General features: G+C 38.4%; 1 protein-coding gene across 1 annotated transcript in view; it reads right to left on the reverse strand.

Annotated features, from left to right (window-relative positions):
- The window catches only part of MCCC2 (methylcrotonyl-CoA carboxylase subunit 2), a 37,433-nt gene extending 17,149 nt beyond the window's left edge, over window positions 1-20,284 (reverse strand). The window contains exons 1-7 of the mRNA XM_084224784.1: window positions 20,069-20,284; window positions 16,689-16,755; window positions 13,321-13,405; window positions 12,956-13,057; window positions 12,175-12,302; window positions 9,777-9,889; window positions 4,757-4,870 (exon numbers count right to left, since the gene is read on the reverse strand). Coding sequence (XP_084080910.1) covers window positions 4,757-4,870; window positions 9,777-9,889; window positions 12,175-12,302; window positions 12,956-13,057; window positions 13,321-13,405; window positions 16,689-16,755; window positions 20,069-20,200 — 741 coding nt within the window. The 5' untranslated portion in view covers window positions 20,201-20,284. The remainder of the gene's footprint in view (window positions 1-4,756; window positions 4,871-9,776; window positions 9,890-12,174; window positions 12,303-12,955; window positions 13,058-13,320; window positions 13,406-16,688; window positions 16,756-20,068) is intronic.
- Window positions 20,285-20,432: the final 148 nt, after the last annotated feature.

Raw genomic sequence — 20,432 nt, forward strand, 5'->3', positions numbered from 1 at the left:
CTAGGGTTAAAAAAAATCTCAGAACTCTTCTTGAGGCATTTCTACTCCACAGTAAATGCTCTGAAAAGGATTCCTTGAAAGCTGGAGAAACCATTCATCACCCACAGAGATTACAGAGGTAGAGTACAAGCAAGGGAAGGGAAAACTATCTTAATTTCCCAAACAGATTTCAGTTTCCAAGTTTCATATCTAAAAATGAAGCACACTAATTATAAAAATACATATATATTTTCTCACGCACACTTCCAAATGGTCAAGTTTGCAAATTTATCTACAGATATTTCTTCAACAGTGGATTCTTGCTTTGAAATTTGAATTACCCATCGAATATGAAGGTGTGGCATCCTAATTGATGGAAAATTTCTGTCAGAGACATAATTAACTTGAGTCTTCATTAAACAGTGAACATAAGATACTTTTAAGAGAAGTGAGGAAGATTTCTTCACTGGAAAGGTTATGCAGCATTGGAACAGGCGGTCCAGAGTAGCGGCTGAATCACCATCCCTAGAGGTACTTAAATGCCTACAGATGTGGCATTTAAGGGTTTAATGCACAGTTTAGTGGTGCATTTGGCAGTGTGAGGTTAATGGCCAGACTCAATGACCTTTAGGGTGTATTATAAGTGATTTTACCATTTGATTATATGATTTCTTTCTATGATTCTATGAAATAATTACGTACATCTGTCATTAGGCAACCAGTTATAATGAACTATTAACCACTGCAGAACTTGGCACAAAGCTGAATAGTGCAATCATTTCCATTGGCAAGGAAATCCAGAGATTAATTTTAAAATATTTTACAAAACCAGCTTTTTTATTTTTCCACAGAGGTGAAGTTTTCCTTCTCCAAATCACAATACTGGAGCTGTGGACTCTGTCTGCCACCATGTGAGATTGCAAAGTTTAACTCCTCTGCTCAAAGCAGGGCCAACCAGAGAAGGTTGCTAATGACCACGAGTTTTGAATAGCTCAAGAATGGAGACTCCACAAACTCTCTGGACAACTTGGTTTGGCATGACCAGCCTTGCAGCAAATGTTTTCTAATGACTAAAGAGAACTTCCTGTATTTCAGTTTGCGCCTGGCAGCCTCTTGACCGATCACAGGGTACCAACAAGAATCTTGGCTCTGCTGTCTTTACTCCCCTTTGCAAGGTATGGATAGATTTGCCCTAAGACTCACCAGATTGAAAAGTCTCATCCCTCTCACACCCTCTTCATTTCACAGATGTTCCACTCCATCATCTTCATGGATTTTCACTGGCTCACTCCAGCTCATTCTGGAGCGCACAGAGCTGCACCCTGCAGCCCAAATGTGTCTTATTCTGTTAGAGCAGGTGAGAACTAGTATTTGCTCCATCAACTTTCCAGATACAGCAGTGGAGCAGAGCATTCTACAAACTGTAGTTTTAAGTAAGAGTCTCAAAAATATATGTGGGCATTTTCTAAGAAACACCTGTTCAAGCTACTTCAGCTAGAAATTATTGAAAGCTATCAACATAAACTTTAGCTATAATATGTATTTTCCACAACAGATGAGGCTAATATGCAGGAAACTCCCCAGTACATAAATGCACAAGAATTTGAAAAACTTATTCCCTCTTTTTACCAGACTTTTTTCGCCTCTGAGCACAAAAAGCAGCAAATTTTACCTCAGGAAGGAAGAACCAGAAGTTTCTGGAACAAGAGCCTACAGGTCTACATAGCCTGAACTACCAAGCAGTACTGCCAAAGATGAGGATACAGGTATTCCACTTGAGAAAATGCAGAAGAATGGCCTTGAATATTACTGCTATTGTGACACTTGTCCTCTTCTATTAGGATCTGTCTAATTATGAAATCATTACTCCTCACCTTTCCAAAAAAGGAGACCAAGAAAACTTCCATTTTAGATGGTGGACTGTACCTACAATTCATATTTTTTTTATCATACACATCTCAAAACTAATTATAAGTAACATTGGGGATATTTCTTTTTTCACTTCCTCAGGATGTTTTGTTTTGGGCAGGTAAGCAATAAAATCCAATCCAATTTCCTTCATATAGGAAAGACGTTCTGGGGAACAGAGCTTACTCAATAACAGCTACAATATATGCTACAGCATGGAATGGGAGTTTCTATGGGAGTCTGAAGTAGTTTTGGCACTTAGAAGAAGGCAAGTAGAATATTTTCAGTGAGAATATGAAAAACTCTACAGAACAGAAAGGCTGACAAGTGGAGATAATAAAGTTTGACATATACACACAAAGATAAGGATCATTACATCTGCAGGTTGCTAAGAAACAAATTAAATGGGAGGATAATTGTGAAATCTTCCTCTGAAAATGGGGGAAGATTTTAAAAGTTTATAACACCCTTGCAGTCACTGACTTGCCTAGTCAAGTCCACCCCTTGAGGGCTGACTTGGGTCATCCTTTTCCAGATATCTATCCTGGCAAAAGTCTCATATGATCTAAATTGCCTTGTGATGTTAAATTATTACCATTCCCAGAAAACAAGCATCTAGTTATCTTTTTTTTTAATCTTCCAATCCAATTTTCTAGGTCATACTGGGTATTAGATGTCTTATTAAGATCTTTTGAAAAGGTTTCTACTTGAACAGCTCAGGTGTTCCTGCAACCAGGGCAGTTACTCCAAGTTATAGTAATGAACCTACTAACACTCCGATGTACAAAGTTCCTTTCTTTTATCACACTAGTTTTCTTATCTCAAAGGAAAGACATACAAATCACATGTTACTCGCTCAACTAATATTCTCAAATAGTATCTTTCATGCTTATACTACTTATCAGCAAGAAACTCCAAATATCTAAATTACAATGATCTATTTATACAGAATTACTTAATTTTGAGGATGATTTATCTATGTTAACCTATAAACAAGCAGAAAAACACTAATACAAAGAAGATAAAAAGGAACAGAAACCTAGGTAGGACATTTGAAACAATTACTGTCAAACGTCTAACAACAAAATCCTGCTGAGCAGTAAATAAACTACCATTACATTGCATAGTTGCTATTCATTACTTCATCTGCTTTTCCTCCTTACATTGTTCTTCTTATCAACTCAGAAAGCCTCCACCAAAATAATAAATTACTTCAAATGAAATGCTTTTTTCACTAGGGTGGTGAACAAAGTATCCTTGTACTTTCAGGTGTATGTCCCATACCCCTGCTTTCCATATGCCAGTTAAATTCTGAATTTATTTAAGATGTACAAATGTAAGACTTTTTTTCCTTCCTTTTTTCTCTTTTTTTCTTTCTTTTTTTTTAACTTCACAAGAATTTAAAAGCCATCTATATATTGAACTTTAAAAGAAAAATAAAATGCCAAATCTAGTTTTATAAACAAGATGACGCAATGAGGAAAATTCACTCTAAAGGAAAAGAAAACAAGACAAAAATTTGCTGTGGAAATGAGAGAAAAGCTATACAGGTAAACACTAAATCACATTAAAGGATGAGTCTTCATACTTTTAATGACAGTAACACAATCATGCCTTAGGAACTAGTCAAGAAATAAATATGTCAGCAGCTGTTTTCCCACAGTTTAATGGGATATACTACATTTTCCTAGTATTTTAAGTGTTGAAGGAAGTGACTTCCAAGAGACTTTGCCTCCTCTGTTAGTAGAGGAATCAATGGAGCAGTATCTTCATTAGCAATGCTGTTAAAAAGCAATTTCTCCACTTTGGCATTCTCTAGATGGAAGGACTCTTGAAAGACATTAGATTTACATTTGGCTTTGTCACAGGAAGAACACTTAAAGTTCCCAAAAGACTGTAACCAAAACAGAGCCATCGTGCTGCCTCAGACAAGTTTGTACAGTTTGACACATACTTGACTATTTCAAAAAAGCAATAGTTGTGATGAATGATGCTCCGTTAATTCTAGCATTAACATTTGTTACTAAAAATTCTTTCTTTTCTTGTAAAGCTTCTGTTAAGTAGAATAATCTTTGTCAGCAAAAGACTGACATTATAGTATTATTATTTGTACTGCTATAGAACTGAGCCTAGACTAGGAAAAACAATTATGTCTAAAATAACAAGCCACACTCAAGCATTCCTTTTGTTGTGCCAAGCTACTGTTTTAAAGCTCTCTTTTACCGTAGCGCTTCACAGTCACAAATTACACTATGAGTTCCACAATAATGCAAGGTTTAATTCACAGGAATTTGTCAGGTCAGTTTCCTTAGAAACAATTTCCTTACAAAGGATGGCAGGAAGGAAGAAAGGAAGGAAGGCTGGAAGGACAGAAGAACAGAGGGAGAGAGAGAGGAGAACTAGGACAAACTCCACTGTAAGCTGGCCTCCTTTGGCAGTAAACTGACATAAAAATACAGCAGACCAGTCCTGCTTCAGAAGTTCTTTTATCTTTGATCTTGACTTTGAGATACAATACACATGGTTGTGGTTTTTTCAAATTTTGTGTCAAACCTAGAGAGTACATAATTGAATATAGAAACAATTTTTAATATTTAAAATGTGCACAGCAATCTAAAAAGTACTATAAAAACACCTGGACACAGTCTGATTTATATACTTCTATATAAATCAGATATATATATATATCTGAAGTATATACTGATCTATATACTTCTAATGAACAGAAGAGATTTGATTTAGGAAACATTCAGATATACTTAAAAATACAAACAAATCAACAGAGTGTACAAGGTGTGCAATTATCGCAGCATGATTTGCGGGAGAGGGCAGGAGAGAGGCCAGTCACTAGAAACTTCTGTATACTTACCAGCGGTGGCCCTCCCAGGAATATTGTTCCCTGTTTGCCAACAATAATACTTTCATCAGCCATTGCAGGTACATATGCTCCTCCTGCTGTACAAGATCCCATGACTACTGCTATCTATCAGAAAAACAAAAAGCATAAGTTAATGAACTGTCCAACCCTTAAAAATAGCAAAGCCACATATTATGTATTTTAATACAGGTCATTGGACAGCACTGCAAGATTATTTCTGTCTAATAGAGCAAATTTTTTATGTTTTAGCATTTCTTTAAAAAATAAGAAATCTTCCATTTTCAACAGTCTGTTGAACTATGATCTTCAGACTACCCTGCTGGAAAACTCATATATGAAGCACCATGATCTAGGTATGTGAAATGCTGGAAGAGGCACACATTCTACCATGGAATTTGGTTTTACTCATGAACAGTAAAGGTTAAAACCTATAGGTTTCTCCCGGTATTTACACTTAAGTCAGGGCTTCAGTTACTGCTTATTGGCATAATTGCACCAATGTTAACATGCTTTGAAGGAAATTTCTCCCATCTCCTAGTGTGCTACTTCAGGTCTTCAATGGATCAACTAATTAATTTTGCCCTTTTGAGATGTATTGAGCATCTCATTATAGGCTTCAACATGAATAATTTCTGCTTCATCCTTTTGCCTAATTTTGAGATGAACACCTACCCAGGGAACATTTTCTACCAGTAATACCTTGGTGATACTTTTTCAAAACTAACTTGACCCTAGATATGATGAAAACTGTAACTGTAGATAATCATGGAAGTCAAGTTTCTCAATTTCTACTTCACACGAGCATCTTCAAAGACTCTTTCAAGACACTTGTAGAGCAGAAGAAAGGAATACTCGTATGAAAAAGGCAAACTCTTTCTTTCACAACCACACATACACACACATAAACTCAGAAAAGAACATTATTTTATGTTAAGCTTGTTTCAAGATATTTCTAAGGTGACATCAATTAGTGTTCTCTGTTATATCATAATTTAGAAGAAAAAAACAATACATAGAAAAATAAAACTTCTTAATCACATGCATTTCTAAAGAAGGACTACATGAACTGTGTCAATCTGCTATCATCAAATTAAACAGCCTTTTCAGCAGTTTTCAGGATCTTAAAACTATATATATTCAGAATCACATCATTGATCTGCAGTACTTCTCTTGTGCATTTAATAAATAACTCCTGGCAAATTCAAAAATAACATAAGTCTCTAGAAATGGGAGAAACTTGGTGTAAATCAGTTTATTTCATTTTTTCCCTCTAGGATTTGTGGGGTTTTTCCATTCTTAATTTCACCAGGCTCACACTGAGAAAATGGGCCTGCGTTTAAACTTTAACTCAGTTGTTAATTTTTTCCAACATAAAAACTGGAAAATCTACTGGAAAAAATAAAACCTACTTGTCAAATTTCCAAAAAATGTCCTACCTCCTGACTTAATTTTCTTAATTGCTGGAAAGAAATTCTTGATGTGTTCAATAGAAGTCAACAGTCCTGAGTACACATACACTATACTATTTCATATCCACTGATCCATCCACCACCGTATCCATGCAGAATATGAGTGTGAGAGAGCTCAGGAAGCAGCTAATGAGGAGCTAATCACAGCTTTCTGATTCACATCTATACAGACAACAACATAATTTAAGCTGCTGTGGGTGAATAATAAATTAGTCACAGGTAAAAGTGGAGGGGGAAATTAAAAACACTATCAGCAACTAGAAAACAAAAGAGGAGGAAAAAAGCAAGCACTCTGAGGGCCAAACTGAGAAGAACTAATGAACTGATGAACAGAACTTCAAGCAAGCCAGAGCACAGACCATCAGGTAGGAAACTAACAAAATCCAGTCTCCCATTTCAGAAGAATTTACCAGAGTGGAACATCAGAGAAAGCATAATTTCCTAATTCCATTTTCGAAAGAAACATGTTCTCAGACAGGGAAGATGGTTCTAGCTACCACAATCTGTTAGCATAGGACCAATAACAGATTTACAAATGTTAACAGTGCCTCTTTGAAATAAAACAAAGCAGATACATCGCCCCAAAAAAATGCACCCTTATCACATCCTTTAAATAAAGGAAGTGCTTCAGTAAAACATTTTTTTTAAGTCTTCCATAAATATTTAAAGAAAGATAAATATTCATCAGTGTCATACTTGGAAAATTTAACTTTCATCAGTATCATAACAAACAAAAATGTGTTTTATTAAAAGATAAATCTTTCTTATATTTAGTTCTTATTGTATATGAATACAATTACTTCTAATACAATACCATAATGGTAATTGAAAGAAAACAAATTCAACTTCTTAATGCAACTTTACAAGTATGTAAAATACATTTCAAGATATGCTGGAAACAAGAGCATGACTGTAGGGTCAAGCATTTCTAGAAAGGTCGTGCCCAACATCAGTAATTTCAGCCTTGCAAGCTGGGTATACACATCTGTCTTTGACATAACATCTAAAGATCATTACTCCCAAAGCAGATCATGACTGAAGTCTGTAGAAAAAATAAGGTTTTCCAAACTTTCTCCAAAAAAGATAATTCAGCAAAACATCGCTCCTTTGGTATTTGCTGTTCCACAAAAACACCAGGACCAATCTAGATCTACCAGGGAGTCTTACATGATTACAAACTGTATTTTTCTCCTAAGTATTTTCTTTCTAAATAAACATTACTGTTCTCTAGAGACCTACCTAATCACTACAATTGGTCCACTTCTACTGCTAGAAAGAACTGCAGAAGGTAAATTATGTCATACTTCCTAAAGAGATTTAGTGCATTGCTGGAATCTTCAGCCTTGGATTTTTATAGAGGCAATGGATTGCAGGATTCTTTGGAAGGGTAAAAGATGGTTGAAGATTTGAACTCTTACTTGCTTCCAAAATATGCCAAAACAGTATCAAGGTAACACAGGCAGTTTCTCAAAAATCCTGCTGATACAGTATCTGTCATGTAAGGAATCAGACTGAATACTGTTTCCTTGACTGGTGCATCTGCTTCACTCTCCAAGTATTGGCCTCTACTAACTCCTTCCCCCAGAAAAAAAAATAAACCCTGGCCAAGGCCCCAGTGGAGTCTCTTTTGTGAGTGGCTGGAATTGTGTCACCCTGATCCTCAGGGCAGCAGAATCCAGTAACGATCACCTCTCAAGGGTTTTATTACTTCTGAAAAAGAACACTGGATAATGGTATTATGGTGGGATTTGTGTGATACCACTGCCATGGGCTCTGGCTGTGTGACAGCCCAGTCTCAGACAACACAGAGTGAAGTAACTGCTGTGATAAAACTTGGGAGAACCTCAGGGCCTACTGCAGGCCCCCACAAATTAAACTGTATCCCAGCCCTTTGCTAGGATAATGACCAGCTTTTTCAGCATTTCAAAGTGTGGTAGAGAACTTTTTCCTGAAAATAAATATTGTCATCACAAGTTCCACGGTATGTGTGAACTGTTTCTCACTCAGAATAGATTTTGCTGTTCTCATTGTATAGAAAACAGAGGTTGAATAATTTTTTAATGTTCTGCATTCCTCTTACTGTAATCAGCCATAGATTAATCTGCCAGGATTGTATACATTACAGGTCTAAAAGAGAACCTCGATTTATGATCATAACTTCTTTTTACTCTGACCACTTGCAGATGCCAAAAAAAATGCAGGTTTCAAACAATGTCTTTATTTCTTCTATTGATTTATTGCTTTGTTGGAAGATTGTATATACTTTCCCCTGGTAAACAGAAAGAGTTCTGCATTTCAAATGAATTTCGCTGTGCCTCAGTGCTACATGAGGAAGCTGTCTGCTCTCCCTTGTGGTCAAAGAAAAAAAAGACTAATTTTGAGAACTGGTGCTCAGAACTGGTAGTTCTAAGAAGTTCCATACAATTTGCTTTTTTGACTTGTTCTAAGGACTGTTGGTGCAGTCTGTCTCCTTGATGCCAAAAAAGATACAGTTAGATTGGGAAAAGAAGATGAACTAGGACCATCAAAGGTGTAGAACACTGCAGGAAGAACAGTTAAGTAAGTTTGAAGTTTTTGGTCTGCAAAAGGGAGTACAAGGTGAGTATAAGAGAGGGCTACAAAACCATACAAAGAGGTAGGGAGTGACTGAGTAGACAGCAATCTGTAGATTGTGAATTCCCTGGTTGTTTGCTCTTCTGTAGTGTTCCTTTACTTGCAGTAGGTTATCTTCAAAGATCATGGATTTTTCTGCCCTCCCTGGCAGCTTCTCACAGGTCCCTGCTAACAATTCCCTTCTAGTCTTTATTCTGTTACCTGTCCTTCTCAACTCCATTGGGACCATACATCCTGCCCTTCACTGTCACTGCAGCCATAGCTGCCCATCAGCAATCCTCAAATATTTTACATTCTTCATGAATAATAGATTCAGTAAAACATGTAGTTTTGCTTCCCTACCACACCTGCATCAAAAAACTGATCCCTATGTATTACTGAGTGAACCATGACACAAAAGCATTTCTAAATCCAGGAACTGTGACTAACAGTAATTCTGTGCATCATTAATGCATTAGAAAATAACCTTATTATTAGGGGCGTTTCAGCATAAAGCATATCAGGGTATAAAATGGATTTATATATATACACATACTCCTGTTAGTGGAACATATGTCTCATTTATTAGCCATCCTCAAGGGGGTCCTCACCTTTGCAGTGTTGATGTAAAACTGTTCCAATAGATTTTCCAGTGCTTTCTCAAATGGCCCCACATACCATGTTCCCAAGACCATTTGTCTCCTACTCCCAGACAGGAGCAGGTAGGTCAAATCATTAACACTAAGAAAGTAGACAGTTTCTTCAAAACTATAATGAATTTTTGTGGACAGTTACTGTGCTACAGGGCTTCCAAGCCCCAGACTGGGCCATCAGGTTAGCACAACACAATGCGATCAGAAACAAAACATGGGCACAAGCCTTGAAAAGAGGTAATGGCAGCAGGCATAAAAACTATTTAGTACATTAATTCTTAGATAAAAGCAAATTACCTGTGGAATTCCTCGCGAGGACATGACTGCTTGATTATAGAAAATACGGCCAAAATGATCTCGATCTGGAAATACTTCTGCTTGCCGAGGTAAATTTGCTCCTCCTGAATCAACTAGAATGAATCAAATTATATCAGCTTGTTTTGAACAGTGTTACATACTTGTTGGTAAAGTATTTGCATGTAACCTAAAATATACAGCAACTACTATCACTAATACTGTATATATTTCCATTAATGCACATGGCATATATATACACAAGGTATAATGGCACATTCTTTTTGGAAAAATAAAGAAGAAAAACAGTAAACACCCCTCTCCAAAAGAACATCCATCCCAATGATTTTCATGGAAAATCAACTCAGACATGCTTAAAGATGCAACCATACCTCCAACAAATTTTAAACTCATCTTGCTGCAACTAAGAATTAAGAACACTTTTAATGTACAATTTTAACTCAACTATTCTCTTGCAATTCTGTCACAAGCTCCAGAAAAAGGCAGAGCTAATCACCACTAAGTTCAAAAGGTGCTGGCTCTGTTCTTTCACAGCTTGATTAAACTTCACAACAAAGACATTAAACTATCTTCAGGATGATTCATTTATTACGTGCCCTTGCCTCAGGATACACCCTCCTGCTCACAGGTCTCCAACGGCAGCTACCTCTCTGCTCCCAATTAATGAAAGTACAACCTATCGTGAGAGGTACCCAAAGACGGAGAGAACACTACTGAAGAAATGCACAGGGAGATAAAGCATCCCTGAGAACTCTGGCTCCTAATTTTTATGTACAACCACCAGTCTGTATGTACACTCTCATCTCACATGACTGCAGCCAAAACAATATTCCCACACCAGTGACTGACTCAGCGACAAATGGCACCAGGTGTCCACATGAGAATTAGCACCTAGGCAGCTGTTATCACTGTTGGAAAAGGCTGTTCAAACAACATGAAAATTACATGGTCAGCACAGTGCTGACTGACTACAAAGTGCTCCCTCTTATTGCACTGCTCAAACCAACTGGAACAAGTCCAGGTACAGAAACTGCAAGGCTGAAGTAAGTCACCAGATATGAATGACGTTATACATTCAAGGACTATACCTCTCAAAGACAGAACAAAACCCCTTAACTTTTCTTTCAAGGGCATTGCTGTGTCCCACAGTTCCTCATGCCATAGAATCTTAAAAGAGTAGAATCACCCACAGCTGCTCACTGATACTCACTAAAAAAGACTTCTCTGAACAGACAGAATTTGTTGATAACTCAGATGAAAAAAATGGTAATAGCTGTTTCGCAAACAGCAAAACTAAGTTTCTTCTGTTTTTTTTAAAAACTAAAATCAAATTTAGTCCTCCCCTTCCCTTCAGGACTCTTTCTATGGCAATCCCACACAATCCACACCCACACTGTCCCTTGTATCCACCTCACCAACAGTTTCAATTCACACTTCTCCTAATCCTTATATTGGTCATATTCACAGGTTTGACTCATCAGCAGGGCAAGAAACTTCAAACACTTGGGCTGGTCAGTACCTGTATTTATGCTGAATATTTAACTAGTACAAGCATCCAGACTGGAAAACAGCTGATATTTAAGTTGCTTAACTAAGCTGAACAGACAAGGAATAACCTGCCCGATTTTTAAAAATGGAGTTGAAGGTCTTTCTCTTCTGATGCTGGCATACACAAAATCCACAGGAATACACACTTTCTTACAACTCTCTGTCAAAGCTGACTGAACCTGGCTAATAGGTACAGAAGTGATTAGACTGAGAATTCAGGCTGAAAGGAAGACATTGACAGATATTTGTACAAAACCAGGATAAGAAAACACTACAAGTAATACATTACAGATATCTGTCACTCTGTTCATCTTTTATAATAAAAGCATATGTAAGAAAAACTTACATGAAGGTTTGGGTAAATACTGATCCAATAGGCTAAACTCAAAATGCTAAATAAAATACAATTAAATTTCTGCTTCAAAAAAATTAATCCCAAATCCTAAACGTTTATTGATCCAAACTATTTTTGACAATTTTGTCACTCTTATTATTTTTATTTCCTCGGTATGTTTTCTCATACAGATACATCCTCCACCAGAATGTACTTTTTTTTTTTAACTGCAATTTGAATTGACTGGATGAGTCTACAGGAAATATTGCTTATATGTGACAGAAAGAAGTGATACAGTGTAAACAGCTGCATCTGCCTTACAGCAGGAGTGTACACACCCTCCTGTTAAAATATGCCATCCCTCTGTAGAGATAATACAATATGGATGAAATACTGTATGAATAGGTGTGCTTTAAATACATTGTGGGTTAGTCAGATCTGCAGACACATCAGTTGCCCTTTACACTGGACCTTGGCTACTTCTGCAATGGGACTTACCCAAATAAAGGCAAGGGAGATGATTTTGCATTGCAATTTCTTGCGCACGTAAATGTTTCTTAACAGTGATGGGATAATAGGTACCACCTTTCACAGTTGCATCATTAGCAACAATCAAGCATTCCGTCCTGAAAATAAAAAAAAGTTTGAGAGACAGGAAAGTATTTCTAATGAGTAAATATGTATGTTGATTAGGAACTGCAACATGTCAAGGACTCTTTAAGCCCTGAAGCTCTAAGAGAGCTCTTCTCACCTGCATTTGCTCAAGGGCACCTGATGCTCTAAGAGAGCTCTTCTCACCTGCATACAGCTCAAGTGCTGTAACAGCAGCCTCAGCACTATAATGTCCTGTTCCATTATTTTAGGGAGTAAAATAATCCTGCATAGCACCATAATTAACTTCAAGAACAGTCTTGGAGGTACTTTGAGTAAGCAAAACTAATTTTTAGACTCAAATACCACCCTATGTTTTTTTAAATAGCTTTCCAAATGCACTTATCTCTTTCCTTCACTGGACACCTAAAACTCCCTGTATGTTTTGTTTAGTTAGTGGGATACAGTAACTAAAAATCCCCAACAAACAAACAAAAAACAAAACAAAAAACTTCACTTCCTTTTAGCTATGGCCAAACAAATTGGCCATTGATACTGATTTTGTTGATTTTTTGAGTGTCTGAAACAAAACATTACAAATACTAACAGCCTAATACTGGAAACTGAATAAAATTATACCTTCTTCCTTTTCATATCATAAGTAATGCAGATGACTGGAATCTCTCACCCAGATACTCGTCCAATGCCTGTGATAATGCCTCCTGCAGGTACCTCTTCATTACCATACAATTGGTAACCAGCAAACTGGGAGAACTCCAAAAATGGAGATCTGAATAATGACAAATGAAACACACCTGTAAAATATTACTAGTTCTATCTGCTATTGAATCTTACTTAAAAGGCTAAATTTTAAAATATTTTTTGTTAAAGAAGATCAGTATTTGAAAGAATGCTTCTGTAAAATTTCAATCAAGTTATTTAGTGTTTATCATGTTAGTGTTTACGGAAGCTAAAGAGAAAAGAAGCCTGCTGCAATATTTACCTGCAGAGACAACCTGAAATGCTTAAGAAAAAAAAAAAGGAAATACCTACCCAGGATCAATAAGCTTGTCAATTCTCTCTCTGGGTAACAGCTTTCCTCTTGATGTATGAAGCTTACGAGCTTTTTCTCCACCTCCTGTGATACAACAGTAAATTGTAACATTTTCTATGGACACAGATAAGATAAATTGTCAGTTATATTAAAACTTCAAATGGAAATGCTGACGAGTTCCCAGTTTTTGAAGTATGAACCTTAATAATAAATTTAATAAATAATAGTTTCTACTTCAAAGAGATTGAAGGTATTGATAAAAAGGCCTGTTTTTTAGAATCTACTTTATTTCCCACCTCATTTTTTAGTTTGTCTTGAAGCAAAGATTTTAATAAACATAGTTGTCTGAAACTTTCCCCCACGGCTTGGCAATAAACACAAGGGCAGAAAACATAAATATGTAGAAATCACATCAGTAGAACTACAGGAAATACTAATCCCTAGAACTCATTCATAATAGCTACACTGAATGCAATCTTGAATGACCCAGCACAATCTAGATTAATTTCCTTAGACCATGCTAAAACTGTAAGCAGAATTCAGACATAGAGCATTTAATATCAAGCTTATATTTGTTTCATTTCAACCCTTCACTAGAGGTCATTCTAAATCTTTTGCTCTCTAGAGCTTTGTGTCATTCAATACTTCAAGATTTGTTGACACGCCCCAGCCTCTTTGTAACAACAACTTATACAAACATTGTCTCTCAGTGTAGACAGATCACTGATCCACCTCATCACTCTAAAATTGTCTCCCTGTCCAAAATAAAGAAGGTATGTTTTACTAACATTTCTCCTGAGACTCCAGGACTTCTCTGTCAGCAAGGCATTACTAGAACAGAGCTTTTAAGCCCCCTTGAAGTCCTTTTTCCTACCTCCTTCCTTGATCACTATACATGTAATTTCCTACCTGTCAGGCACAGGCATGCCAGAAAGCCCACAATTTATTTTCAGTTCAGCCAGTTCATTAGGTCTATACATCCAGCCTAAGCCTAAATCTTGTAAATTCTTTCTGTACAAGATTCTTAAAAAACAATCTCTCATATCCATCCACAGTGATACTACTCTCATCCATGTTCTTAACATCTCATTACATCACATCTATACTATCTCTGACCTCTGAAGTCTTTCATTTACACTGTGTAATGTTGCAAAAATAATTTCCATCCTGAGACTTTTGTCACCTCTGTGTATCACACATGCTTGCTTCCCAGGTCTGGTAGCCATTCTATTGAACATTCCTCTTCCAACATCAAGAGAGTCTACCCTGCACTAACCTCCCTTCTGAGAAGTAGTGTCCTTAACAATGAAAAAAACCTGGAAGCATTTAATTTGAAACCTCTTCTTAATTTCTCCTTTAAAACAATGCCTACACCACTGCAACTGCTGATGTCCTACGATCAGTCATGGAGATTAAAGGTATCTCACCTGCTTCTTGTGCTTCCTGTCCAAAAAACCACCTGTTGTAAAGGGGCAGGAACCACTTCCTGTTGCACAGCTGGGGATTACTCAGTAAAGTGGGACATGGGTTGAGAAAAACCCTGCACACTGAATAACAGCTAACAAATGAAGCATTCATTGCAAAGACCTCGAACAAGAACTCATCTTCTGACAGCTTTTACAGTGAAATCTAAATATGTTGCACATATCCTTTAGAAGTATTCAACACAGGTACTTTAATTTTTCTTATATATTCAAATTATATGTAAAGCACTTTCAATGTCACTCAAAACTGCGTATTAAAATCTTGGTAGAGGTTGCTCAGATGAAGGAAAGATGAACTCTATGGTCTTGTCCTGTCATTGTGTAACAGGCAAGAACAGGCAAACAACCAGCAAGGAAGAAGGCTATAGCCATTAGTTCATGAGACACACACATCATTAGTTCATTAATTGCTGAACAGTCTCTACACCCATAAAAGAAAGAGGCAGCCCATGGGCTCTAACATCTCCTCAGGAAACTCTGGACTCCTGTTTCACGGCAAGAAAGAAAAAGCATTGAGCACAAAATCTTAACTGTGCTCCATTCCAAAGTTGTAAAAGAAATTACATTATATAAGAAACAGTGTATAAAATGACAAAACCAGTATCATGATAGTCACAAAAAGGGCACAATTAAAGCTACATGCTCAGCCTCTAGCAACATAATTAAGCATTTATTAAATATTTTGATTTTATTGTTTCCATTAATTATAGTCAACTGCAATTAATTCAGACAGCCTTACAAATCAAAAGAAACATAGATTTTGATCTTTTAAACTACTACAGACCTACTTTCTCCTTGCTAGCTCAACCACAGCTAGGAACTTGGAAAAGATCGACCAATAAAAGAAGGCCAAAGAAGAATCCCCATCCTTTATTGGATGCATGGGGAAATACAGTGACAGAGGATGAGGAAAAGGCAGAGGTACTTAATACCTGATTTGATTCAGTCTTTAACTGGATACCAGACCACTGAGTTGGAAGACAGGGAAAGGGAGCAAACTGAAGCTCCCTTAATCCAAGGGGAACTGGTTAGTGACCTGTGACACTACTTATACACACACAGGTTTATGAGGGAAGATGTGATCCACCCAAGGGTATGATGGAGCTGGTGAAAGAGCTCACAGAGGCACTTTCCAATATTTAGCAGCAGGCATGACTAAAGAGGGAGGTCCCAGGTGACCAGAAATTAGTCAGTGTGACACCCACCTCCAGGAAGGGCTGGAGAGACCAGCCAGGGAGCTGCAGGCCTGTCAGTCTGACAGTGGTGCCAGGGGAGGACATGGAGCAGATCATGTTGAGTGCCATTATGCAGCACATACAGGACAACCAGGGGATCAGGCCCAGCCTGCAAAGGTTTAGGGAAGGCAGGTCCTGGTTGACGAACCTGATCTCCTTCTATAACAGGATGACCTACTTCGTGGATGAGAGAAAGGCTGTGGATGTTGTCTCTGTGAACTTTGGCAAAGCCTTGGACACCATTTCCCACAGCTTTCTCCTGGAGAAACTGGCTGTTCATGGCTTAGATTGGTGCACTCTTGGCTGGGTAAAAGGCCCTGTCTGGTCAGCTGGGCCCTGTATCTGGCGGGGCCAGAGAGCTGAGGTGGCTGGAGTAACATCCATCTCATAGCTGGTAACTAATGGGGTTCCCCAGGGCTTGGTTTGGGGTCCAGTCCTGTTTAATAAGTTTAACAACAGAGGATTGTGTGGACCCCCAGTAATTTCCCAGACAACACCAGATTGGATGGGAGTGTTAACCTGCTGCAGGTCAGGAAGGCTCTGAAGAGGGATCTGGACAGGCTGGATCAATGGGCAAAGCCAACTCTTTGAGGTTCAACAAGCCCAAGTGCCAGGTTATTGTTCTAAAATCTAGACTATCATACTTACCTAATCTGATTTTTTCTGCTTGCTCTTGTAGCTCAGTTACCAGTGCCTTCATTCGTTCATAGTTCTCCTAAGTGGGGAACAAGACAGAATTTTAAATTCAACCAAGGGTGACTATATTTCAATTTTTAATAAACAAACATAAGAAGTACAAGACTAATTTCTCTTCCAAATATAATTTTACCTTACCAAATACCGTCTCTGTATTGTCTTTAAAGTAGTAACATTTCTACCTATGTACTGGCTTCTCTCAAGCATCCCAAAGCATTTAATCAAAATGCTTTACAAAAAATCTTACTGTGTTAGGATAGTAAAAGACTAGTTCTGAATTTAATAAACTAAAGTAGAACTAGTCACAACAGAGCTGAAGTGCTATTTCTTAGATTTTGTTTATCTCTGGCATAGGCTTGTTTGCATTTTAAATCTAATTTTGTAAAACCACAGATTTGAATTAAGTGCTCTTATGACTTGTACCAAAGGATGAATGACCTAGGTCAAATAGATTTTGGTGAACACTTTTTAGATTCTTGTTGTTTAAGGTTGAACAAGAAGATAAAACACAAGTTGGTTTGGTTTTTTCTTGGTTTGGTTGTGTTTGGATTTTTTTTTTTTTTTTAAGCTGGTGCTCTTGCTATTATACTTCTATAAAAACAAAGATTCATAATCTGAATATGAGTGAACCAGTACTGAGCTCACCATTTCCGTTCAAATTATCCAAAACTCCATGCGCATATTACAGCAGGTTGTGGTTTTTTTACAGTTTCTTAGGAATCTAAAGGTATTAGTCAAGCTTAATTTGTTGGGGTTCTTTTGCAGACACATTAAGAACTTTACTACCTTTTTAAAATGTGCAACTGCAATAAAAGAACATGCTGCACAAAAAGATCTGATTGCCTTGTCTAATTCTCGTATATATGATGTTTGAGCCTACTTTGATAGAAAAAAAAACAGGTGGTAACTCCATGTTAACTCTCTATAACTCTCATATATACTCAAGCACGCAGACTTAAGGTTTCCCTTAGGAAGAAGCTGCAAATGTTGCAGTTGAGTTTGTTCACTTGGGCACTGAAAGGCAAAGAAACAAAGCAGAAATAAAACAAAAACATGAACAGATTCAGCTCACATTTGAAGTGCTTTGGCTGTAGAGTGACTTTCAAAATTGCCTTTGTAATTGCCACAAATAAATTAAACATACTCTCTTGAAAGGTAAAAATGTATCTTGTAATTCCATACTTTTAAAAGTCTGTAGTTGTCACAATACCCAATATTACTTTCCATCAGTGTTCAGCTTGTCCAGCTGGGTCATTTTGCACCTTTACACATCAAAAATTTTTCCTGTTTTCTCCTTGTTCAGTCAGTCTTTTTCCTCTAAAAAGTCTTTTCCACACAATACTGTGCTTAGAAACTCACCTTTTACATAGGAAAAAAACCAAAAAAGCAGCTAAAATGGCAGAGGACATTAACAGAGGAACAGTAATCACAGTCATAGACTTTTTCATCAGATTTTGACTCACCGTAGCTAGTTTAGCTACTCTACAAGAAAACTGTGACTTTTTAGATAAACTGTAAAAAAAACTGTACAAAACTATCTGAGTTGCTCATACTCACTCAACTTCTATCACAATCTTTCCTGCCTTAAACCAGAATAGAACACTGTTATACTTTACCAAAGAGAAGTACGGATGTTTTAAAATAATTCTCAATACACACAAAAAAGACTACTCGTAGAAATAAATGCGCTAATTCTACCATTTATTTGTGGGCTCTTCATTATTGTCCATAAATAATGAAAAAAAGGTCAGTACACTGGCATCAAGTTCTTTCTGGAAACTGGTCCTTGCACCAGCAAGTTGGGTAAAATACTGCTGTCAATATGAGGATTTCTACAAATTTCAATGCAAAATTAAGAGGCAATCTCTAAATACAAATCCAACAGTTACTGCACAAGCTACATGAATTACTGCTACATCACCACAGGGTATGTAAGAGCCAGTGCCTGGAAACTTCAAAGAGACTTGGTTTCATTTTTCCAGAATTCAGACCCACTCACCTTTAAATTACATTTTTGCCTATCTGGTTCAAGAGACAGTTTGCATCATCAAGGCCAGCCTGTCTAGCTGAATTCACAGCCAGAAAGGTAAACAGTGGCCCAGGAAGGCAAGACCCTCATCATAATGTCTTCTTGTGTTTGCACTGTTATTCCTTGTATTACTTATTTTTCAGATGGTGAAGTGCCTCACAGCAGCGACCTCAGCTCTTTGTGTTTGTAAAGCAATGCTTGCACTCAGAGTGTTCCATAAATTATTTCTACCAAATCTAACACTATGAGCTATTTTACCAAGCCTTGCTTTTCTTTTGAGGTTGAAAGGTACCCAGACATAAGGGTGAATCTAAGGGCAGCTCAGATGATTGAACACTTTTATTAAAATACTATCATTTTTTGGTACACAAAATATGAATGTGTAGACATATATAGACACACTTCACATATACAAGCTTTGTATATGTGTATACACAAATATATATGCATACAAACAAATTCTGAGATTATATAGAAGCTTCAGTCACCTAATTTCGTCCCAAATTTAGTTTCTGCAAAACAAAGCACAGAACCAAACACAGAACCAAGGGACCTATCTCAGTAAGAATACATGCTGTTGCTTCACACACAGTTTTGTATTTTACATGAACAAATATGAAAACAAACACAATCCCTCCTTTCAGCCTTGATCCATACCTAAAGCCATGTTTTTCTAAGTCTAGCCGTAAACATGATTTTTGAATATGATGGCGTTAATAAAGCCCCATTAAAAATAAACGTATTTATACAGATGCAGTACTGCTCTCTTCGCAAAGACAGCTGGAATGACACCTAGCTCTCCTCCTCTAAAGATGATGCAAGTCCATGACTCTGTACAGATACTCCACCCGTTTTCAACTCGGGAATCAATTTGCAAACACAAAATCATCCAACTTTGAAATCATCAGGCTCCATTTTCCACTGTCTACAAACCCCGCCTCTACCTCACTAGCATGGTATCGATCAGCGTGAAACGCAGCAAGAGCTGGCATCCTGATTTAAACGGGCAAAAATATCCATGACGAGCCAGACGACCGCACCAACCCGCGTTTATTCACACGGTATCTGAAGGCTCAGCCCGCAGAAATGGACGGGCCCGGGCACTCCGGGAGCGGGGCGGGGGCTCTGCGCTGCCCCCGCCGCTCCGCAGGGCGAAGGCGGGACCGGCACCGGCACCGGCACCGTACGCGGGCACGTGCTCGCCACGTCCCGCATACCACGGCCGCCCCGGCTCCTCCATGGCGCTGCTGCGGCCCGCCCCGCCCCGCGGCCCGCCCGGGCCCCGCCGCCCCCGCCGCCCTACCTGGTAGAGCGCGGAGCTCGCGTCGGGGGGTGACCCCACGGCCGCCACCGCCTCGCCGCGGTACCCGCGGGCAAGCAGCGGGCGCAGCAGCCCCAGGCAGCGGCCCGGGAGCCGCGGGAAGCCCAGCAGCATGGCCGGGCCGGGCCGGGCCGAGCCGGGCAAGCCGAGCCGAGGAAGCCGAGCCGAGGCAGCCGTCCCAGGCCGCCGCCGCCACTCCCCCCGGCGCAGCCAATAGGCACAGCGGGGCCGGGCCCGGCCGCGCAGTCCCAGCCCGGGCCCCGGACAAGCTAATGCCGTGGAACGGCCTTTGGAAGAATTGTGTTGGGACGCCCACAAGTGAAAACTGTTTTCACGCACAGCCGAG

The sequence above is a fragment of the Fringilla coelebs genome, assembly GCF_963513975.1.
Source record: "Fringilla coelebs genome assembly, chromosome: Z".
Taxonomy (NCBI): domain Eukaryota; kingdom Metazoa; phylum Chordata; class Aves; order Passeriformes; family Fringillidae; genus Fringilla; species Fringilla coelebs.